Here is a 24,431-nt window from a genome sequence, read left to right as displayed (position 1 = left end):
GACTCTTTATTTATAGAGAAACTGAGCCCCAACTGCCCTAGAGAAACCGCCACAAGCAGTTAGAGAGAAAGGGCACAAAACTGACCCTTTTGCACCTTTTCGGAAATAACTGTCCAACTGCTCTTCTCTCCTTTGGGCTGTCCGAAAACTAGGCCCAGAACATCATCCTGAGTACCTTGTCTGAGGCCAAGACCCACGGACCCTTGGTGGTTCATGTCAAGATCCCACCAGCCCATAGCCATCATTGACTAACCAACCGGCCCGGTAACTGCCCAGAACTGTCACACTGGTCCGAGCTTCCAACACTCCATCCAGCTGAGTTGAGATGACTCCCAGCTGACCCAGCTGAGTGAGCTAGTAGTCCAACTACCTGATCTGGCCAAACTTGATGTGAGCTACACTGAGCTTGTCCGAGCTTCGCCCAGCTGACCGAGCCTCATTCTCGCATCGTCCAGCTGTCTCATCACTCGTCCAGCTTGCTCTCTTCATATTATTCAATCTTTCTAAGTCCCTTGGTCAATTTCCAGACCTAGACTTAGTTTTCCCATGATCCATTCTGATCACTCACTTCATCGAGCTTCACCTGGATCTTGTTCGGCTACCAGCTCGCTTGCCTTTAGGTCATATGACCTGACTGGTGCGTTTCCTCGCACCGCAGTCCGTCCGGACGATCCTATCCAGGATCGGGGACATGACACTAGGCACCAAAGGAAGCGGGTCTGGAGAGAAATCAGTAGAAGTTCCAGATCATTATGCTCAAGTAGCAGCTACACGCCCTCGCCATTCTGTCCGTAGGATAGTATTGGGGAGTGGCAAAATATTGGAAGAAGGGTTGATGGATAATTCCAACCCTTCAAAGTCAATATGAGAATACTCAGCTGGAACTGTCAGGGGTTGGGGAATACCCCAACAGTTCGATACCTACAGGAGTTGCTTGGTCAGCATCATCCTGAGCTGTTATTCCTCAGTGAGACCAAAAACAGAAGAAGGTACATAGAAGGTTTGGTAGAAAAGTTCGGTTTCAGCAACTTGAAAACAGTGGAACCGGTAGGAAAAGGCGGTGGTCTTGCAGTAATGTGGAAAGAAAGTTGCAAGGTTGAGGTACTGCAGGCCAACCGCAGAGTAATAGATTTAAAGATTCAGTGGCAAGACAAAATGTTCTTTCTTACCTGCGTATACGTAGAGCAAATCAAGGGCAAAAGAGGTGACGTTTGGGAAAGGATCACAAGAATTGGTACAACCAGAAATGGAGCATGGGTAATGACTGGCGATTTCAATGAGCTTATTGATCCTGCAGAAAAGATAGGCGGAGCAGCAAGGAGTGCAGAAGAAGGCAAAGACTTTCGGCAAATGTTGCATGCTTGTGGGCTTTGGAACATAAAACATGTCGGCTACCAATTCTCATGGGCAGGAACCAGGAATAACGAAAATGTCCAATGTAGATTGGACAGAACAGTCGCAAATCAAGCCTGGCTAGATATGTTCCCCCAAGCGTCAGCAACCTATTTACAGAAAGTCTGCTCAGACCACAGTCCAGTCATGACTAGCCTCATTGAGCAAATGTGGAGACAGCAAGCGGGTTTCAAGTATGACCAGCGCTGGATAAAACGCGAGGGTTTCATCACTGCAGTCTCTCAATCGTGGAAGCGACACAGTGCAGGACAAGCGGAACTCCTACGCAAAATCTCTCAATGCAGGAAAGACATCTCCATCTGGAAGAGAGCAGCAAAACCAAACTCCGCTCTCAGAATCCATGAGCTCCACTCCAAGATAGACGAGGCAACACGAAGCTGTTTCAACAAGGGAGAGGAGCTGAGCCTCTTAAGATCTGAGCTAAATGAGGAGTACCATAACGAAGAGATCTTCTGGATGCAGAAAAGCCGACTCAATTGGCTCAGTCCGGGGACAGGAACACCAAATTCTTTCACGCAGTCACAAAAAACCGTAGAGCACAAAACAGGATCCTCAGTCTCATTGATGATGATGATAAGGAGTGGTTTGCGGAAGAAGACTTTATGGCGCAAAAATTCCTCAGAACAGGGAAACTTGAAGAGGGAATCAACAAAACAAACATCTGTTTGGTTCCAAAAAAGCTGGAGGCAAAGAGGCTAGTGGAATTTCGCCCCATAAGTTTGTGTAATGTCGCCTATAAGATTGGCTCAAAAGTACTTAGTAAGCGGTTGAATTCTGTACTACCTTGGATAATAACAGAAACTCAGGCAGCTTTTGTCGAAGACAGACTCATCTCTGATAATATCTTGATTGCCCATGAGTTATTGCACGCTTTGAATTCCAACAACAGCTGCTCCAGAGAGTACATTGCAGTGAAAACTGACCTCTCCAAGGCCTTTGACCGAGTAGAATGGTCGTTCCTAGAGAAAGCGATGCGGGCTTTGGGCTTCTCGGACGCCTGCTGAAGAACAATCATGGAATGCGTCACATCAGTAAGCTACCAGGTGCTTATCAACGGTACTCCTCACGGAGACATCAGACCCACGAGAGGCATTAGGCAAGGATACCCGCTCTCCCCATATCTCTTTGTAATATGCACTGAAATGCTGGTCCAGAAACTAATCCAAGCTGAAAACTCGGGAGAGATCACAAGCCTAAAGGTGGCGCGTGGAGCTTCTGCAGTCTCTCATCTCTTATATGCTGATGATAGTATGTTCTACTGCAAACAGTCAGATGAAGAGCTCAGCCGCCTAACTGCAATATTACAAGAGTACAGTCTTGCCTCTGGTCAGAGAATAAACTACCAAAAGTCAAGCATTTACTTTGGCAAAAACATTCCAAGCGAGAGGAAAGAAGAAATCAAACTGTAACTTGGAATGGAGCAGGAAGGAGGTGATGGTATATACCTAGGCCTCCCTGAATCTTTTGGAGGCTCTAGAGTATCCATTTTGAGCTTCCTCAAAGAAAGACTCGAGCAAAGAATCGGTGGCTGGCAAAATAGGTTCCTTTCTCCAGCAGGCAAAGAAGTGCTTCTCAAAGCAATTGCTTTAGCTCTTCCAACCTACACAATGTCGTGTTTCCTGGTGCCAAAGACGATATGCAAGAAAATTATGGCTATAATGTCAGATTATTGGTGGAAGAGCAACACAGCGTCAAAAGGAATGCATTCGAGAAGTTGGGAGAGCCTATGCTCCCCAAAGGACAAAGGAGGACTCGGTTTTAAAGATCTAGAAGCTTTCAACACGGCTCTGCTCGGGAAGCAACTCTGGCGCATTATCACCCAACCAGACTCATTGCTAGCCAGAATCTTCAAAAGCAGATACTTTAGATCCTCCGACCCTCTCAATGCCCCACTAGGATCCCTGCCCTCATATGCCTGGAGAAGTATCCACTCAGCTCAGCATCTGATCAAACAAGGCGCTAAGGTGATCATTGGAAACGGTGAAAACACAAACATATGGAGAGAGAGATGGCTTGGAAGCTCACCTGCGTCACAGATCACCCAAACAAGCACAGTTCCAGAGCCTATTAGGCACCTACTCTCTATGGATATGAAGGTTGCAGATCTGATGAGGTTGAGGGTGTGGTCAGTGAACATCCTATGCTCTCAGTTGCGGAGTTGCACAAGTGGTGGAATGAAAAGTTTGGCTCTGAGCAAACTTTTCTTACCCAACTTGACATGGAAGGTGAGGAAGTTAGTGATGCAAAAACACTGTTGCAGGATGCGAAAAAGAATGCTATCAAAAGACTCTTTGGAGATTGGGATGAGAGTTTCAGATTCATACCCAAGTTGATGTCTGCGCTTCACTCTTCTAACGGGCTGCTCGTGGACTGGGAGTATGATTCTTTGCCTAACCCTGAACATGCATCCTTTCGAAGAGTGTTTTGGGCGTTTTCACAGTCTGTTGAAGGGTTTAAGCATTGTAGACCTGTGGTTGTTGTGGACAGCAAACAGTTGAAGGGTAGGTACAATATGAAACTGATGATAGCCTCAGGGTTTGATGCAGCCTACAAAAGTTTCCCGCTTGCCTTTGCGGTTACTAAAGAAGTATCCATTGATAGTTGGTGTTGGTTTCTCACTAGAATCAGAGAGAAGGTAACACAAAGGAAGGGCCTTTGCCTCATCACAAGGCATCACCCGGACATACTCGCTGTTGTTAACGAACCCGGGTCTCAGTGGAAAGAGCCCTGGGCTTATCACAGGTTCTGTCTGACTCATCTGTGCTCCCAATTCTCTCGCCTCTTCCCAGACCACCACCACCACACGAAGTATCTTGTGATGCAGGCTGGTTCTTCGACTCAGAAGGCAGAATTTGATTCCTACATGAAGGACATCAAAGAGAAGAGTCCAGAAGGCTGGAAATGGCTAGACCGAATCCCTCCGCATCAGTGGGCTCTGGCGCATGACAGTGGGCTTAGATACGGAGTCATGATGATAGATAGAAAAGCTTTGTTTGCAGTTTGTAGAAGCTTTCAGAAAGTTGCAATGACAGGGGGTGTGTACACAGAAAATGTCATGAGAAAATTTCAAGAGTCTTTGATAGATTCCGGTGCTTACGTTGTAACGCCGTTAGAAAGCGATGCATTTCAGGTCTCAGGACCCTCAGAACGCGTCTCCATGAGGCATTTAATGGAGAAATATAAGGAATGCATTGTTGAGTTGAATGACTCAACCTGTACTTGTGGGAAGTTCCAAAGGAAGAGGTTTCCATGTCTGCACGCTCTAGCTGTCTTCCAGAAGATGAAAATCAACCCTTTGCCGTATGTGGACGACTGTTACTCTGTTGAAAGCTATTACAAAACTTATGAGGCTACATTTTCTCCTGTTCCGGAGATGTCAGCTTGGCCGGAAGCTTCTGGAGTTCCTACATTGTTTCCCCACGTCATTGCACCACCTCCACTTAAAGTATCAGGTATAAGTCTCAGTGATCAAAGTTAAAAACAGATTTGAATCAACCCGGACTTAGGATTAAACCGGTTTAGGTTTATATTCAGTAGGAGAGCATTCATTATGTACCTGTGTTACTGCGTTTTTTATGTCAAAAATCAACCTGGTTCGTTAATATTACGTTCTCGGTGAATTTTTTTACCGTCTCTTATTTGTCTGACACCATCTTTTTGTTATCTTGAAAAAGGAAAAGGGAAAGGAAAAAGCAAAAGCAAGGAGCCTCCTAGTGATGAAGAGTTGAGAAATGCAATTCTTGATATCTTGAAAGTGATGGACTTTAAAATGGTAAGGACTTCGAACACCATCATGTAATTTCTGTGTTACAAGTTAGATGTTTGACAAAAGCTTTGTTGTTTTGTGACAGTCTTCGTTTACTGACATCATTAAGCAACTTGGTATGAGCCTAAGATTAGGTGTTTTCATTTCTTTTCTTTACTGATGGTTTCTTCTTTGTAACGTGCATTGTTTCACCATGTGTTTACAGCTGACAAGTTTCGATATGATCTCACCCCTAGAAAGTCATCCATAGAAGTAATGATCCAGTATGAGCTCGAGAAGTATGCAGCAAGAGGAAGAGGATGAGGATGAGGATGAAGAAGTGTTTCTACAATTGCATTAGAGAACAGTACAACTCTCCGTGGGCACGAGAAGGGAGAAAGCGTCCTGTTTCCGTAACGGGAAATCCATGGTCTTTCTTCCGGCTTCCAGATGTAATAAGGAGCATTGGCCCTTACTGTTTGTCCGCCAGAGTCAAGTACTACTTCCTTCTCACCAGCCACAACAGCACCAGATGGTGTTATCGCAATGAGCAAGAAAGATATCATCAGTCCGAATATTTTGATTGCGCCAGTTGTTTTCATCTTTCTTCTTTTTCTGTTTTTTTTTGCTTTGTGATCTTTTTGTTGAGTTCCTTTGATGATTGCTAATGCTCTAGATTAGCTAGGGATATATAATGTGGTTCATTACTCTCTCTTTTTTTTTTTCTACACGCCATGTTGATTGTTGAACGTTCTTCTTTTATTGTATGTTGGTCTTAGTGTTCAACGTGCTTCTTAATTAAGCTTCTAAACATTTGTTTTTTCCTTACGACCTGGATATTGATTACGAATTGATCTTCGTCAATGCTACCTACTAATTAATAAATACTATATCTTTTCTCCGCGCTATGCGCGGATAATATATTTAAATTTATTACATTTATCATTTTTATTTGTATGTGAATTTTTGTATATTAAATTATATATAAATAATTTTGAAATTTGATTTTTTTTATATTTTAAGTTTGAAGTAAGTATTTCTATTATATGTAACAAAATTAACTAATAAAATATGAAGAATCAAGTCCGAGATTTTAGAGTTATGTAAAAAAAAATATAATTATGTATAGAACATAAATTATCTTAGTTTAAAAGATCGAAATCTCATCTCGAATAAATTCACGAAAAGAAAAAGTACTCCAATAACCTATTTAAAATATAAAACCCCATTTTCAAAAAAAAAAAAGGCATACTTAATAATATTTTTTTACATGTAATAGTTGAAAACTGACAATTGAATATCGATCTAGAGTATTATTTTAATATATCTAATGGTAAAATATTAATTGTAATAAACAAATTTTTAATTTTGTAATATTACATGAATTAGAAGTCTTTAAAATCTAAAATCTATTTTATTAACATAATATATTTTTTATTCATTTATTATTTTGACGTTACAAAATATTGCTTTAGTTTTATTTGTATATTAATTTTTTAATAATTTAGTTTCTTTTTAAGTAATTTTAAAATTATCAAGAATACAAAATATTGTCAAATTATATTATGTTTTTAAAATAAAAAAAGTAGTTACAAAAAAAAAGAATTTTTAGAAAATTATTTTTAACGTTGTCAACAAAACACTAAACCCTAAATCCTAATCGCTAAACCCTAAATCCTAAACCCTAAACCCTTGGGTAAACCTAAACCCTTGGATAAATCCTAAACTCTAAATAAAAAACACTAAACACTAAAATCCTAAACCTTAAACCCTTGAATGTTTAGTGTTTAGTGATTTTGATTTAGAGTTTAGGATTTATCCAAGAGTTTAGGGTTTACCCAAAGGTTTAGGGTTTAGGATTTAGGGATTAGGATTTAGGGCTTAGTGTTTTGGTGACGACGTTAAATTTTTTTTTTTTGTAATTACTAATATTTTTTATTTATTTATTTTTAATTTTAAAACATAATATAATTTGACAATATTTTGTTTCTTTTTTAAAGGATATCGAATATGAAATAATACAATCTTATTGGTTGGTGAATCTAGAGGTTACAGTAGAAAGTGAATTCAAGAAATGCATTAAGACGAATCGGAGCTCGGACTCTCCCAATGCAAGACAGAGATCGTTGAAGAACTGAGCATTTACTGGTGAATATGCTGAAGTAGGTGAAAGTGAGGGATTTATAAACTTTTGAGCTTGAAGAATCTGAAGCGATAAAATAGGGTCGACTGATGAAGTAATTAATGGGATATTATGAGTAGTAGCTGTGGAGGGCGTGGGCGTTGAGGATGAGAATTGGAGAAGACAATAATTGCTTTTATTTTCAGATGAGATGAAGCTCAAAAGACAGAGCCGCGTAGGTTTAAGGAGATGATGACGTCGTTACAAAAAGTTCTCTAATTGGTTAAACCAACGTGGACACTCTCTCTAGGCAGTTTATTCTGTTGACCATCTCATCTTGATCTAGTGTATTTTTAAAGTATTTATTCTATACTAAGATATGTTAGACTTTGAAAACAATAAATCCAATCAAACTAATAAATCTGTTTGATTTTTGCAATAACAACCGTTCATGTTTTAAGATATTAGTTTTTTCTGGGTAGAAATATGTAGGGAAATCATATAGTTAATTTTTGTTTGTTTGGTTTGGAACAGTTGGTGATTCCCTGTAGGGAGGTGCATAAACACTTGAAATAAATAGATATAGATACCAGATCATAACCGTAGGTTATGTAAAAATTATGTCTTAAACTTCTTTATCATAAAATCAGAAAAGTAACGGCGTAGAAACCTATAACACACATGTTAAACTTTTGAAAACAAAGCTCCAAGAACTCGTATGTGATAGCACGGTGACGTTTGAATAAAAGTCCACTTCGAGAAGACGGATGTGATGCATTTGTGAAACTGGTCACAGTCACGATTCGAAATGCCTAGCTTGTTGGGAAGAGGAAAAACATGACTAAAATTCTTGAAATCATTATTGGCAAATTACTCAAGGGCTAGATAGTGTATAGGCAATAATTCAAAACTGAAAGTTTGTAGGGCGTTAATTTCTATCCTTGTTCAAAGTTTGCAGAGGATATATATAATTGTAGCAAGAAGTGACGAATCAGTCTTATTTGTGTGAAAGATAGGAGTATTGAGATTTGGAACTCGCAACACCCGTACTGTTAGGAGAGGCATTGTTTATTGTGTTTAGAGTTTTTCCATTCGTGAGCCTTGGACAATGCGGATTTGGCCGACAACCAGTTCCAAAACAAACAAAAAAATTTTGTTAAGTAGAGACTGTTACGAACCAACTCTCGATTGATCCACAACACATAATACAATGTATCTCAAGTGACTCTCTCCTCAACATCTCACTTTCTCAGAATACGATTTATCAATTAAAACTTATGAGATAATAGATCGATGAAGATCTCTTTCACTCTATCTCTTTATTTATACCATCGCTTCCCATAACTGTCAAACCCTCTCTTTCTCTTCAATTCTTTGCTTCTCTCATCTATCCTTCCACATAAGCAACTGATGAGTATTTACAGCTTATCAGAGACCTGAAGGATAAGAGTTCCAGCCGTTGTCTGGCCATGTAGACAACTTATGTTATTTCTTTCCATTAAAATTTCAAGACCTAGTTCAAGAATCACATTTAGTTAATGATACCAAATGAGGATCATGCATGAAGAAAAAATTAGGGAAAGACAACCCAAGAAAAAAATAAAAAAAGTACAGTTTAAGTGAGCTCAGGGAATAAATTCAAACTGTGTAGGAGAATATCGTAATATTATATATGCAGTATGCAAAGACACAAGTTCTATACCATGTAAGATAAGGAAAAAAAAGTGAAATTAGAATAAACCACCATTGTTGATGACACCGTAAGAAATGCAGCTACGAATATTCCTACTGTTAGTTTAGCGCGTCATAACTGCAATGAAGAAACATGTTAGTCAACTGAATGATCCAGAATTAAAGCCTCTCATATGTCATAGTTTGCTTGGGCCTGTGAAACAAAAATAAAATAACAGCCACTACTTGCACAGGTCTACTACTATCAGCGGGTCATTATGGGGAGTATTACTTATTTAAGTATTAACCAATCCAGGTCAAATTCTAGTCCTTTTAATTTTGCCCACATCTGTCTCAAATCTGCTCATGCAGAGAGTATCTTGTGTTTGCCACATCTCCTCCGTATTAACCAATCTCATATAATCTTTCCAAGTAAAAAAGAAAACAAAAAGTGAGATATCACTTCTCTCACCTCATTTGTTACAACTTTCATTTACTATCTTCTTCACCGATTTCCTGTCGTGCAAAACTAATTTCAAAATCTGACGTTAAACAAAAGAGAGATCTCCAAAATCTACATGTGTAAGTGAAAACATAAAAGTAAAAAGAAATCATGAATATCAGAGAAATTCTTACCGTCCTAACGCTGCAAACATGTGCTGACCGCTTTTGAATTTGAGGTGGAGAGAAGACCGGAACCGGAAGATTCCCTGAGAAGACTACAAATGCCCAACAAACAAAATCATCCTTCCAAGAAACCATAAGATTTTCTTGACGCATTTAGTGCCCACCAGAGCTTTTTTTTGTGCCCCCCCCCCCCTTCCCTCTCTCTGCCCTGAAGCTTGAGGCTGAGATTTAGTTCAATCATCATGTATTCTGGATTTGAAAGTCCCTTAGTTTTCTTATCATCTCTGTCCCTGCTCTTCTCCCTTGCACGAGGCCAGTCATCATCATGTCTATGTCTTTATCTCGTCCCAATTTCTTGTGTTTCCAACTGGCTCTTGAAAGTTATCTTTGAAGATTCCTGCTTTGAAAAAAATGTTAAAAGGCTTCTTCAAAAAGTTACGTAAAAGTAAAAAATATGAACTTAACATCATAGTATAATATCTGAAGGCTCCTGATGCTGCAGCCAATTCAAATCTAATCCGATGTCGGCTTCTTGAAGCACCATATGGAACAACAACCACATTTTCTCAAAGTTCTCTTTGAGTTAGGTACTTGTATTCTGCTTATAAGCTCAGAATCCTGATAGCAATTTCATCGGATTATATGCAGATCAAAACTTTGACTTTGGAAAAACTCCAAACAATATGATACTGAAAAAATAGAGAAAACCTGGTGAGTGAGAGATCTACTGCTGCATGTGACTAATTCTCATGAAATTTTCTTTAATCTCAATTACCACATTATCCCAGTGAACATGTTCTTCTGCTATCAGCGACGTTGCCATTTTGATTTGATAACTGGAAAGATTGGAAAATGATGTTCATACTTATTATCATAACTTAGGCAGGTGTGAGTTTAACATACTATATTTACCAGTGTTGGGTGCACTCGGAGTAGAGAGAAACTTGATCTGCAAATTGTGAAACTTCATCCCGTGAATGGTTTGTGCTTCCCTTCAGAATAAGAGATCTATCTGTTAAGTTTCTGAGGCAGGACCTGCAAACTTTCGGATCTAAGATTGTATATTTGCTGTAATTCACATGAGTTTCAAATTTCTTCTTGTTTCTGAGATTTTCATTCCATAGTCGAGTAGTTTCCATCCTCAAACTAAAGAAAACAAAAGAATATCATCGATTAGACACTCAAACTGAAGCTCTCATAATAATTCTTTTTTCCCCCTTACCAGCTGGAGATACGAGTGGATCTTAGTCAACGCCACTGATACGATGTGGGAGGCCTTAGAAGATTAATACTTGTTTGAGTCTAGTGTGTAACAAATGCACAATCTGTGAGATTTATCCAAATCAGCTGCTTGTCTTTTTTTTTTTTTTTTTTTAACTCTTTTCTTTTTTTTTTTTTTTTTGTAACTTAAATCAGCTGCTTGTTTGTGTATACGTTATGTAACATAAGCTCCACCGGATTCATTCGTCCCCACTTTGACAACAGAGCCTTTTTGATTTTTGGGTTCCTTGTATAACTGATAGTTATATTTTGGGTCCGTTCCAAACCAGATTTGAAACCAGTCTTGTTCATGTGATGTACTATTGCGTTGCTGCTTTTGTACGTGAAAGATCAATCTGGTTCGTTATTATGTGAGCCGTTCAACCTAGATCAAAACAAAAGCTTATTTCGATTTCTAATTTGAAAGATTTGATTCTTGTTCACATTAACATTTCGGGGTATGTAGATGATCATTTTTAGGATTATAAATGTCTGCTTTTCTGATGCTGATAATAACCTTCCTTGCTCTTGTTTTAGAGATTAAAAAAATGTTTCTGTTTATTTTACTGTTCCCTATACTACTGCTACTTGGCGAATCATAGACAACTCTGTGTTTTAGGGTTTAATCCCCTGAATTTAGGTTTTCCTTTGAATTCCTTTCAGGTTTGTTCATGGATATAATAGAGGCTCCAATGTTGTGTTACTGGAACGGTTGCATCAAGTTTAGCCGTAATGGCGTGTACTATGAAGGATCAAATCGTATGTATATTGTGTACCATCAGCTTCAGAGCGCAAGTGAAGCTTTACCGGATGGATCTGCTCTATCAAGTTACTGGATTAGATGTTTTCAAAAAAGGTTACTGGATTAGATACGCAGATATCCAAGTAATGATATAATCATTTGACTTGGTTTTAAACGGCGATGGAATTTAGAATGTTTCATAACTTTTTGAAATCCGATGGAATTCTTAATATATTTTTAAAAAAATTAAAAGGTAAATTGGCAGTTTTTTTTTTGTCGCAATTGATATGATTAAGATCCGCGCCTTGAGCGGTATGAGCATTATATATGTAAATTATTTTATGTATTATATGTTTTTAAATACTATGAAATAATAAATATATATTAAATAATTAAAAATCAATAAATATTATATATATAATTAAATTGGTGCACATATATAAATCAATTTTATTAATCCAAACAATATTTTTTTCTATTTGATAGAATATATAATTAAATATAAATGATATTAACATACATAGTATATTGTTAATATTAATGTATATTAAATAATGCTTTCTACTCATATAATTTTTTTGATCATTTGTATCTTTTATTGAAAAAAAATTAAATTACTCATAACAAAATTTTCATTGTGGGATTAAAAGTTTTAGTAATTTATAGTTTTTAAAAATTAAGTTGTCAATGTTTGTTCAAATCTTTTACCAAAAAAATTGTTCAAAATAAATTTTGAAATTAAAATATTTATGTATTTTACATGGTATATAATTTAAAACAAGATATATATATATCTATATATATTTATATATATATATATATCTTGTAATCTTAATAATTAATTAAATTAGACTTTTTATTTATATAAATTGTAATTATTTGTATTTTGTCATAACAAATTTTAAACCATGTATAATAAAATTTGAATGTGAGAATTATATTAGTTTTAATAATTTATGGTCGTTTTTAAAAATTCAAAATATAACATATACAGAAAAATATAAATTTTATTATATGGGTAATGTGGTTGTTTAATTTATTTTAATAATTTAAAATTAAACAAATATGATAGAACATACACTAATATTTATCAAATCTTTATTATTCAAAATCATTAATTGTCATATATACTTTAGCCACATTAGGCAATTCCGTAAATTTTATTTAAGAAAATAATAAAGAATATTAGTAATGAATTTATGGTTAGTTTAATAAAAAAATTATTATATATAATTAGATGGACCAACTCATTTCTCTAATGATTATAAGAATCATCCTAGTAATAACACGTGGCTATAAAAAAAATCGTAATGTTTCTCAATTAATATATAGGAGATATAATATTAAGGAAATACCTCACACAAGTAAGAAAAGTGAATGGAAATTCTTGGTATTACTAACAAAATCATTACTTATTTATTGTTGAAAACTAAAAGGAAATAGGATTTATCAAAGCTAAAAAGGAAATATGGTCCAAAAAAATCCAATATATATATAGATAGACTTATTTCTTATCGCATATACACACACCCAATGAAAAAGAAACAATCATCTTTCACACTCATCAATCAGATTATACATTCTTCTCGACTTCCATCACCATGACTTCTTTCGATATGAACCCAGACATGATCATCGAGATTCTTTCTCATTCTCCTGCTTCGTTGGTGGGAAAGTGTAGACTCTTAAACAAAGAATGTAACAAGAGAACCTACGATTCTTCCTTTCTCAAACTCAATCTCCAAAGAACCAATTCCGTTTCCGGTTACTTCCTCGAATTCAGCGAGAGACTTATGGTTCATTCCGCTTTTGTCAGAGATTTAGGCAACATTCCTAGTGGGTCTGATGAAATCTCGCTGGATTTTCTACCACCAGGAAGAGTAAGTATTAAAGCTTGTGACGCAAGTCATGGGATTTTGCTTTGTGTTAATGATCTTCCGGTTAAAGGAAGGCAACCGGAGTACATCGTCTGCAAACCAACCACCAAACAGTACATGATTCTACCTAAACCAAAAACCCGGTATTTCACAATCGCACTCGGTTTAATGGTTACTGGGTCTGATCCTTTCCGGTACAAGATACTGAGGCTCTCACAGTTACCTGGCAACGAGAATAGGAGGTACAACTTCAGTTTCACTCTCGTTTGTGAAGTTTTCGATTCGGATTCGTTTGCGTGGAAGAGATTAAACAACGTGGAGCTACCTAAAGAAGACTTACTGGTTCCAAGAACTGCTAATCCGGTTGCTTCTTACGGGTTCTTGCATTGGTTAACGACAAGCAACAATGTATTCCGGTTTTGTTTCAAAACCAATTCTTGGTCATTTTTCCCGGTTCCTGAGAATCTAGCGAGCGATGATTCTCTAAAGTTGACAAGATACGATGGAAAAGTTGGAGTTATTAGTTCGAGGTCGAAGGAAGGAGTGGATTATCAGGACTTATGGGTTTTGGAGAGGAGTTTGGGCAATTCTTGGGTACATGTGAAAGAGATTAAAAGTATAGGGCTCGAACCTGTGGGGTTCTCAAGCAACGACGTCGTAACACTGGCTGACTTGGATGGAATGTGTTCATACAATATGAATAACGGGAAATCTCAGAAACTACAAATAAGAGCTCCAAAGTTTTTCCCTTCTTATTATTGGACCATGAGTTATTTTCCTTTCTATTCTGACTACGAGAGAAGTGAGCTCGGGAGATCTAATGGCTGAACATTATCAACAAGACACAAGACATAGACAGGGTTTAAGACTTATGTGTGAATATGGGGTTATTGGTAGATAATTTTCAATAATTTGTTAATAAGGAGTCGGTAGAATTTATTGTTCGAGTGCATTACCGATGAGACACTTTTTTATCTTTTTTAACATGTTAAAACACATTATGCTTGAATAGCACTTTTCCTTGGTTGTAGGCTCATTTCGGACCAAAATGCCTCTTTCTGGCTTAACTGGGATAAGGGACGAGTCTATTTTTATAATATATTAATATTGTCTAGTTGGTGTATGCGCTTGTAGCCGTGTATTTTTGGGTTAAAGCAATTAAAGTGAAACAAAGAAATTGGTGAAGTCCGCCGTTGGTGTTTTCTTGTAGACATGTATTTTTGGAATTGAATACAGTTCTTGAATATATTGGTCAATGTGTTGAAATTTTTTTTTGTCTAACTGAATTTGAAAAACGTCTAGAAATGAATATAATAATTTTTAATTTATATTGTTTGGGATAAACGTGGATGTGGTCATGTAATGGGGATAGTCAGCACACACATTGTTTTCGTGGATGTAGACAATGGTGTGTTCAGAGTACAATTATCGATGAAAATGAAGGTTGAAATGTATGTCAGTTGAGTTTGTTGAAAATGTAGAATTAGAAGTAGTAAATATAGAACGACGAACCTAAAATCTGGACAACTAATGAGAAGTAGTAAATAAAGAGTGATGAGGATAAAAACATAGAATAAGATGCCACTATCGGAATGGAACAAAGTTACAGTTACGAAGCCTGGAAAGAGAGAATATAGCATATCGTTATTGCCTAAAACATCATTGGCAAGCAGCGCATCAAAAGACAAAAGATAAAGAACCCGAATTCAACAAGATACTCATATGTTACACAAAAGGTGAGCAGAGTAATTTGCTAGTCTGAAGGTAATTTTTTTGTGGGAGAATCGGTAGTGGTGATCATCTGAGTTTCCAGAGGAGGAGGATGTATGGTTCCTCGATAAACAGGGTGACGTGACCACTGGTGACACTGTGGTCAGGAGATGTGTGGACACTGGATGTCCTGTGGTCACTGGAATTGTGGACAGTCGGTGTGTGAATGATAGGGTTGAAAACAGGGGAGCTAGCGACAGGAGAAGTAGGTTGTGGCGAGTCATTGGAGGACGGGACGAGAGGTGTAGGACGAGTACTGTGGGAGAATCGTAGTAGTGATCATCTGAGTGTCCAAAGGAGGAGGATGTATGGTTCCTCGATAAACAAGGTGACGTGACCACTGGTGCCGATGTGGTCAGGAGATGTGTTGACACTGGATGTGTGTTGTGGTCACTGGAATTGTGGACAGTCGGTGTGTGAATGATAGGGTTGAAAACAGGGGAGCTAGCGACAGGAGAAGTAGGTTGTGGCGAGTTAGGTTGTAGCGAGTCATTGAAAGACGGGACAAGAGGTGTAGGACGAGTACTGGTAGAATCGCGGTGGAGTTGAGCTGCACAATCACAAACTTTCTTTACATATATGGGTGAAAGAAATTACTATATCTAACAACCGCTAATCAAAGATAAAAAAAAAAGAAAAAGATAAAACGCATCTATAATAAACCTTGTGATTATGAGGAGGTGGAGAAGCTTCAAGCTCTCTCTCATTGAGAGTGTTACGACTGCGACAAATTAACCGAACGTAACACTCGTCCCTTAGCGAATATCTTCACTTTCTTCTTGGTCTTCGGTTTCCTCATGGTTCGCGGCGGGGTTTGAGTGAGAGTGTTACGACTGCAGCGAATTCGAGACGGAGAGGATGAGGCGGAGAGGATGAGGCAGAGAGGATGAAAGAAGTTAGGGTTCGGGAATTGGGGGAAAATAGATCTACTTTCAAAACGAAAGTGGGGTTTGTCTTTCTAGACACGTGGGTATTTGGTTAACTCAGTATAGTTAAAGGCAACTGTGGTTAAGTTAGGTTTGAGGGTATCTGTGGCATTGCAACAAGATAAAATGTGTCACATGGGCAAAGTGTCTCAATGTGTAATATGAAAGATAAAATGTGTCTTAGAAAGTAAAATGTGTTATTGGAATGATTTTTTTTTTAAAAATATATCGTATTAGTTTAATTTAAATAAAAATTCATATACAAGATAGAAAACGGGCGTGCCACCCACGCGCCCTAGCATCTCTCTCTGAAACCCTTCTTCATGAGAGCCTCCGCCGTTGTTTTCAACTCGTCTCTCCGGCGCCTCTCGGCGCTGTGAGAGGGCCACTGTCGCTCCCATATGTCCATCTCCTACTCCGTCATTGGTCCGGTCGGTGAATCAGCGCTCTGCTTCTGGTCTTGACTAGCGTTCTCCATCTCTTCGATTGAAGGACTCGCCGTGCTAAGAGAGCTCAGATGCTGGTGCTTCAAGCGACTGTACCGCATCTTCGCAGCCTCTCCTCACCAGATCTTGCGCCACCTCTCCGTCCACCGCAAAACCCTAACGGTTTGGTTCAAATTGTCGCTGTGAAAGTTGTCTTATCTGTCAAGGGTCTTTTGGGTGTGCTCCACTACGAGCTCGTGGTCTCGGGACTTCAGACTCAGGATTGGAGGCGGCTCTTGTTCGTCTCTCCATGGGTCAAGCTTAGGTGTTTGCTATTGAGTGTAGCTTTAATTAGCTCCTCATCTCTCATTTGTGTCGGATTTGGCGTTGCTTGTTGGTCTGGGTTTTGATTGTAGGTTCAGCTGATACGGGTAGTGGAGGTGGAGGCTCTTCGTTTTCTTGGTGTTCAGGGTTTCACTTTGTTCCTAGAGGAGGTAGTAAGGCTCAGAAGTGGTGATGCTGCCCGTTTCTCTTCACCGGTTTAGAGGACGAGCGTGGTTGAGGAAGTTGAGCGCTATTAAGCTTATGTGGTTAGTGTTGTCATGTCTTTCGTCGGATCTTGGCTCAGACTGTGTCCCAGCTCGGACCTTGAGGGCAGTCTTTGAGCGGGCTTGTGTTTGTTCTTTTGAGAGATGACAAATTGTTCAGGTAGCCGGATGAATCAGCTTCTTGCGGGTGTTGTGCTTTCTCGTTCACTAGTCTTCGGTCCTCTCCCTTTAAATCTGTCTCGGCTTGTCTTCTCGCTCGGACTTCTCAAGTTTGTATCATTACTTTTGGTCATGTTCGCTCCAACGCAGAACATCTAAAGTATTGATTGATTTTGTTTCCATGTTTTTACTTTTTTTGCCGTGGAAACAAGTTTTGAGGTCTTCTAGTTGTTAATAACATCTCGTAAAATCTCAACTTTCATTATGAAATGATATTTACAATTTAGCAAAAAAACAAAAAACAAAATTCATTCAAATCTCTTTTTATTCATTATGATTTATCTTCTAATTCTATCTAAATCTAATATTGTTTAATAATGAATCCTCCACATTCTACTCCTAAGTAATATATAACTTTAGTGTATAAGAAAATGTTTTAAAAAGAGTAATATAAATTTAAAATATCATGCATACATAAATTTTAAATTTTGTAAAATAAAAAATGTTAGGGATAATTAATCCTGAAAGTCATTCTTCATGTTTAGAGTAGTATGTCAATCTTTTTTTCATACTCAGACGATTTTCTGCTTCCGAGCTGGTTTTGCCTTCGGGTAAAATAGAAAATTTTCTATAAGAGAGGATTTTCCATATTCTAGGATATTGGATGATCTAACCTAAATTTCAACTACAAAGACTTATAAACAAAGTTCTTAAACCCTAGAACAAAGGGATCAATTATTCTACACTTCGATTATACAGACATGCGGCACTAAACCCATATGTTGTAATTTGTGCTCTAAAAATCAATAATACACTACTTTTAATCTTTTATTCTTGTTTTAATTTTTTGCTTCATGTTTCCCTAGTATCACGAAAAACTTTACTTTATTTTACCTTAACAAGAATTATAATAAAAATATGTAAACCAGAGTTATAATAAAAATATGTAAACCAGAGTATACATATTTGCAGAATAATGTTCAAATTTTTTTTAAAAGTTACACTCTTTCACAAATCAATCTCCCAGGACTCCATAAACTCCAATTAATTACATGACGTATTTATGGTAAAAAAACATTGTATGATAAAATTATTAGGACGAAAGTCACGGGAACACTACATAAATGGCGGACAACAACGGCCAGACACAAACCAAATCAAACTTAGACCAAAACGTTACACTTTGCATGCAATTAATAATAAAATATATTTTCTGCGTTCTCTGCAAAAAAAAAAACCGTTACAGAGGAGACAGCGAAAACCTTTGAGGAAATCTTTTCTAGGACGACTCGGAAGCAGCAAACCCCAAAAGAGAAGAAAGGAAAAATTATTTTCTCTTCTGAAGCCTCTTCTGATTAGAAGTTATATTATATAGGTAAAAAGATCTCTATTTTCCTATTGGTTTTGGTTCCTTTATTTGGAACCCTAACTTTTTTGAGATTTGTTTGTCTAGTTTGAACCCTAATTATATTTTTCTTTAGGTATTGAAAGGTTCTTCTGATTCAAAGTTATTATATAGGTAATATCTTCAATCTTTTTAACGATTGGTTTCTTCTCAATTTTTTTTTTAGTTTTCAACCCATAATTTTGAGATATAGTGTGTTTTTTTTTTGTCAGATTCGATTACTCAACGATGTGATTTGAAATATTCCAAAAGAGAATTCATCGATCCTTGACGAACAAGGATCTTCATTTCAGGTTTTTCTCTTTCTTCTGTTTTTATTTTCCCTTCAAATGATAAAACGGTTTATAAATATAATTTATTTTTTCTCTATTTATGATTTTCTTTTCATGTTTTTTTTTTTGGCTCAAGCCATCATCAGATCAAACCTAGTTCGGTTTTGTTGGTTACTTTGTACAAAGCCATTTGATGGAGCAGTTCAGGCAAATCGGCGAGGTTCTCGGAAGCTTAAACGCGCTTATGGTATTACAAGACGATATCTTGATCAACCAAAGACAATGCTGTTTGTTATTAGACATTTTCAGTTTGGGTTTCAACACCGTCGCCGAAGAGATCAGACAAAACTTGAAGCTCGAAGAGAAGCATACCAAATGGAGAGCCCTTGAACAGCCTTTGAAAGAGCTCTACAGAGTGTTTAAAGAAGGTGAAACCTATGTTCGAAGCTGCATGTCTAATAAAGATTGGTGGGGCAAAGTAATCAACTTTCATCAGAACAAAGATTGTGTTGAGTTTCACATACACAACTTGTTCTGTTACTTTCCCGCCGTGATCGAGGCGATAGAGACAGCTGGAGAGATTTCTGGTCTCGACCCTTCAGAGATGGATAGAAGGAGAGTTGTCTTCTCTAGAAAGTACGATAGAGAGTGGAATGATCCTAAGCTGTTTCAGTGGAGGTTTGGGAAACAGTATCTGGTTCCCAAGGATATTTGTAGCCGCTTTGAGCATTCATGGAGAGAAGACAGATGGAATCTAGTTGAGGCGTTACAAGAGAAGAGAAAGTCCAAGAGCGATGAGATTGGGAAAACCGAGAAGCGTTTAGCTGACTTTCTGTTGAAGAAACTAACCGGTTTGGAACAGTTTAACGGTAGGCTCTTCCCGAGTTCGATACTCGTTGGCTCTAAAGATTACCAAGTGAGGAGGAGACTAGGCGGTGGTGGTCAGTACAAGGAGATTCAATGGTTAGGTGATTCTTTTGTCCTGAGACATTTTTTCGGAGATCTTGAGCCGTTGGATGCAGAGATATCTTCTCTGTTATCGCTATGTCACTCGAATATACTTCAGTACCTATGTGGATTCTATGACGAAGAGAAGAAAGAATGTTCTCTGGTAATGGAGTTAATGCACAAAGACTTGAAAAGCTACATGAAGGAGAACTGTGGACCTCGAAGAAGGTATCTCTTCTCTGTTCCCGTTGTGATTGATATAATGCTTCAGATCGCTCGAGGCATGGAGTATCTTCATTCAAACGAGATCTTCCATGGAGACTTGAATCCCATGAATATTCTTTTGAAAGAGAGAAGTCACACCGAAGGTTACTTCCACGCCAAGATATCCGGTTTCGGTTTGAACTCAGTCAAAACTTTTACTCGAGCTTCCTCTAGACCAACCACTCCTGCTCCTGTGATTTGGTATGCACCTGAGGTTCTAACAGAGATGGAACAAGATCTCAAAGGTATAACAGTTCCGAGATCAAAGTTTACTCATAAAGCTGATGTGTATAGCTTTGCTATGGTGTGTTTTGAGCTTATAACCGGTAAGGTACCATTTGAAGATAGTCATCTACAAGGAGATGAGATGGGTAAGAACATAAGAAGGGGAGATAGACCTCTCTTCCCATTCCCTTCTCCTAAATACCTCGTTAGTCTTATCAGACGGTGTTGGCACTCAGAACCTAGCCAGCGTCCGACTTTCTCTTCCATTTGCCGGATACTCCGCTACGTAAAGAAGTTCTTAGTTGTGAATCCGGATCAGGGTCACATCCAAATCCAAACTCCGCTTGTTGATTGCTGGGACTTGGAAGCAAGATTCTTGAAAAAGTTCTCAATCGAGACAGGGTCTCACGCGGAGTCCGTGATGCAAATACCGTTCCAGCTTTACTCGTATAGAGTCGCAGAGAAGGAGAAGATGAGTCCAAACTTGAGCAAAGAAGAGAGTTCGGACACAGGAGGTGAGTCTGCTTCAGAAAGCGTTTCGGATCCACCAACAACAACGCCAAAGTATACAAAGTCATTGTGCTTAGATGCAATATCTGAATACTCAGAGTCTGATACAAGATCAATTTACTCAGAAGCTCCTAAGAAAAAGATCTCACCAGCTTCAAAGAAAAGTGGTGACATGGCCAAACTCAGAAGAAACTCAAGCGCAGGTTAGTTACATTTTACACTACCAAAATGATCCTTAGTTCTAAAGACTAAACTCTTTTTCAAATGTTGTATAGGTTTACGGTCAACAGGATCATCGCCAGTAAAGCCAAGACCAGCACCGAAAGTGACATTGCCGTTAAGTCCGTTTGGAAGAAACAGCAAAGCCAGGAAGGATACAAGGTTGCCTTTGAGTCCTATGAGTCCTTTGGGACATACAAGACGTAGTAGACATCTCTCTGGCCCTGCTTCAGACTCTGAGCTAACTTAGCTTTTTAAAACACACACACTTCTTGTTTTTTTTTTTTGTTTTTTTTTTCGCAAGAACCTTAAATTAAGACAAAAAGTTTTTCGAAAAGACAACTTTAGTTTAAACTCTTGAATATTTTTGTTGTAATTTTTACTCTTTTAGTTTCAATTCTTTTAATTATAAAATTATTTTGTTGAAGTATAAAAATTATTTTGATGAATTATACAATTATAAAAATTAATGAATTGTAAAAATTAATTTAGTTTCAAAATTTTTGAGTTTAGTTACAGAGTTATTTTGATGAATTGCAAGAAAATAAACTAGACGAATTGTGGATTTACACTATTATTATTGTTTAATTTAACTGATTTAAATTAATTTTAACTAAATTTAAAACAGTTTAAAAAAAATTTAAGTTGTATAAATTAAATTTTAAGAAATTCATAATTTGCCGCGGCAAACTTATTTTAAGAACATTGCTTTTTGTTAGATACTTTTCTAGCTTCTGCAATGTCATCGCAGTCGCAATTACGTTTGATTATCAACGAGTTCTCTAGAAAAATTCAAACGAAGTTGAATACACAGAAGCTGCATAGCTTCGTTACCAAGTCCCAACTCGCGCGTGATCCCTATTTCGCCACGCAGCTTGTCAGATACTATTCCTTAAACGATGATCTTATCTCCGCACGCAAACTGTTCGACGTATTTCCTGAGAGAAGCGTTTTCCTCTGGAACTCTGTGATTCGAGCTTACGCTAAATCTCATCATCTTGGCCCCGCTTCCTCACTCTTCTCTCAGATGCTTAGCTCCGATACGAAGCCAGATAGCTTCACCTACGCGTGCTTAGCTCGTGGCTTCTCAGAGAGTTCTGATACAGAGGGGCTTAGGTGTATCCATGGAAACGCAATTGTGTCTGGTCTTGGCTTTGACCAAGTTTGCGGCAGTACACTTGTTAAAGCTTATTCAAAAGCTGGCCTAACGTTTGAAGCGAGTAAGTTGTTTTATTCAGTAGCAGAGCCAGATGTTCCTCTATGGAATGCTATGCTCTCTGGATATGGAAGTTGTGGATATTGGGACGAAGGAATCAGTATGTTTAATTTAATGTTACGTCAAGGGAACAGACCTGATTGTTATACGATGGTAGCCTTGATGACTGGAGTGATTGATCCTGGTTTAACACTCGTTGCTCGGTCTGTCCATGGGTTTTGTTTGAAAGTGAATCTAGACTCTCATTCTTATGTTGGTTGTGCGCTTGTGAGCATGTACTCGAGGTGTAAGTGCATAGCTTCTGCTTGTGGTGTGTTTAGTGGCATCTCTGAGCCTACTGATTTAGTTGCGTGTTCTTCTTTGATAAACGGTTACTCGAAATGTGGACACCACAAGGAGGCTTTGTGTCTGTTTAATGAGCTGAGAATGAGTGGTAAGAAGCCAGATTCTGTTCTCGTTGCGATTGTATTAGGGTCTTGTGCTGAGTTATCGGATTCGCTCTACGGACAAGAGGTGCACAGTTATGTTATTCGACAAGGGCTGGAACTTGATATAAAGGTTAGCTCTGCTCTTATAGACATGTACTCAAAATGCGGGGTTCTTGACTCAGCGATGACTCTTTTCGCTAAAGTTCCAGAGAAAAGCGTTGTTTCTTTCAACTCTGTTATCTTGGGTCTTGGCTTGCACGGATTCGCTTCCTCTGCTTTTGAAAAGTTCGACGAGATGCTTGAGATGGGATTGCAACCCGACGAGGTCACTTTCTCTGCTCTCCTTTGTACATGTTGCCATTCTGGTCTTTTACACGAAGGTCAAGAGATGTTCATGAGGATGAAGAGGGAGTTTGGTGTTGAGCCAAGGACGGAACATCATGTTTACATTGTGAAGCTAATGGGAATGGCTGGAAAAGTGGAAGAAGCATTTGAGTTTGTGATGTCACTGCCAAGACCGGTTGATACTGGGATTTGGGGAGCATTGTTGTCATGTTGTGAAGTTCACGAGGATGCTCAGTTGGCTGAAGTTGTAGCAGAGAAGATAAGAGAGAACGAGGAGGAAGAGAGAAGAAGTGTTTACAACGTTATGCTCTCTAATGTGTATGCCAGATATGGGAAATGGGATGAAGTAGAGATGCTTAGAGATGGTGTTTCAGAGAGCTTTGGAGGCAAATTGCCAGGCATTAGCTGGGTTTAACCGCAAGGAAGCAGTTCATGGCTTGGTTGGGTCTATGTTGAGGCATAGATGGAAAAAAAGTTTAGGAATGGAGTATAAGCTAAGCATAGAAGAAGCTCTTCGGTGATGTTTGAGAAGCAGTACGAAGATAAAGAGGGGAGATCAAGGACGCCATGGTTGGCAAAAGGATGTTCAGTAGGAAGATGAGGTTAGTAACAAGCTCTCGAATCAGGATTTTAGAGACGTGAATGATAGGTAAATTGCTAATGATAGTGGCAGAGATATATCTATCCTTGGTAGAGTTGTTAACATTAGGGATCCTATGTATTTATGTATTAAACAATAACTGAAAGTGCAGAACATTTTTAGTACATAATGATTTCAAGGTTGATATCAAACGGTATCTCCCTTAACAAAGCTAGAATAAGAAAAGCAACTAGGTAGGTCATAAGAAAGTACACAGTAGAGGAGTTGTCTATTTACTTCTTGGTTGATTCCTTCTCATTAAACTCCTTACAGAATGCAATTATTCTTCCAGCCCACAGATGAAGATCATCTTGGTTGTTTCGAATATACCCTTGCAACTGTTTGATGTTAGAAGCTTGACCTGAGCCTCCTCCTGATGATGATGTTCCTCCAATGGTATCTGCAATGACAGCTAGTAAAGCTGCTAAAAACACACACCTCTTCGTTTGCAGACTGCCAAACATATCTGAGTCGAATATCCTAGAGTAAATCCATGTGCACTTAGACTTTCTATCACCCTCGTCTAAGCAAGGATCCTCGTAGCGTTTTAATATCTCCATGATTGTTTCTAGGCCTTCTTCGGCAGCGTGATGACGGAGTACATGACGAAACACATGGTGCGGCACAGCGAGTTTACTAGCGTTTGAGATAAACAGAGTATAAGCATGAAGTCC

The 24,431-nt window shown here is 38.2% G+C and overlaps 5 protein-coding genes across 6 annotated transcripts; all 5 read left to right on the top strand.

Annotated features, from left to right (window-relative positions):
* Positions 1–2,426: 2,426 nt before the first annotated feature.
* On the top strand, positions 2,427–2,822 carry LOC106314311 (uncharacterized mitochondrial protein AtMg01250-like). The gene has a single exon (XM_013752208.1). The coding sequence runs from the start codon at positions 2,427–2,429 to the stop codon at positions 2,820–2,822; it is 396 nt and encodes a 131-aa protein (XP_013607662.1).
* A 6-nt stretch (positions 2,823–2,828) lies between these two features.
* LOC106314310 lies at positions 2,829–5,212 on the top strand. Its single transcript, XM_013752207.1, has 3 exons — positions 2,829–3,393; positions 3,510–4,865; positions 5,088–5,212. The coding sequence occupies exons 1-3, from the start codon at positions 2,829–2,831 to the stop codon at positions 5,210–5,212; spliced, it is 2,046 nt and encodes a 681-aa protein (XP_013607661.1).
* Positions 5,213–13,181: 7,969 nt separating this feature from the next.
* Positions 13,182–14,285, top strand: LOC106314309 (putative F-box protein At1g53360). Its single transcript, XM_013752205.1, has one exon. It carries the CDS (start codon positions 13,182–13,184, stop codon positions 14,283–14,285), a length of 1,104 nt encoding a protein of 367 aa, XP_013607659.1.
* Positions 14,286–18,771: 4,486 nt separating this feature from the next.
* LOC106316903 (mitogen-activated protein kinase kinase kinase 7-like) lies at positions 18,772–21,387 on the top strand. 2 transcript variants are annotated; one of them, XM_013754770.1, is made up of 4 exons: positions 18,772–18,804; positions 18,903–18,983; positions 19,109–21,112; positions 21,185–21,387. In XM_013754770.1, the coding sequence occupies exons 3-4, from the start codon at positions 19,156–19,158 to the stop codon at positions 21,376–21,378; spliced, it is 2,151 nt and encodes a 716-aa protein (XP_013610224.1). In that variant the 5' UTR covers positions 18,772–18,804; positions 18,903–18,983; positions 19,109–19,155; the 3' UTR covers positions 21,379–21,387. The 2 variants fall into 2 exon arrangements, with proteins under 2 accessions (XP_013610224.1, XP_013610223.1); XM_013754769.1 differs by having other exon boundaries at positions 19,099–21,112.
* Positions 21,388–21,827: 440 nt separating this feature from the next.
* LOC106313828 (putative pentatricopeptide repeat-containing protein At1g64310) lies at positions 21,828–24,129 on the top strand. Its single transcript, XM_013751746.1, has 2 exons — positions 21,828–23,719; positions 24,050–24,129. Exon 1 carries the CDS (start codon positions 21,868–21,870, stop codon positions 23,530–23,532), a length of 1,665 nt encoding a protein of 554 aa, XP_013607200.1. The 5' UTR covers positions 21,828–21,867; the 3' UTR covers positions 23,533–23,719; positions 24,050–24,129.
* Positions 24,130–24,431: the final 302 nt, after the last annotated feature.

This window comes from Brassica oleracea, chromosome C9, assembly GCF_000695525.1.
Source record: "Brassica oleracea var. oleracea cultivar TO1000 chromosome C9, BOL, whole genome shotgun sequence".
Lineage (NCBI taxonomy): Eukaryota > Viridiplantae > Streptophyta > Magnoliopsida > Brassicales > Brassicaceae > Brassica > Brassica oleracea.
The sequence above is the reverse complement of the archived record's forward strand: the minus strand, read 5'-3'. Positions and strand labels throughout refer to the sequence as shown.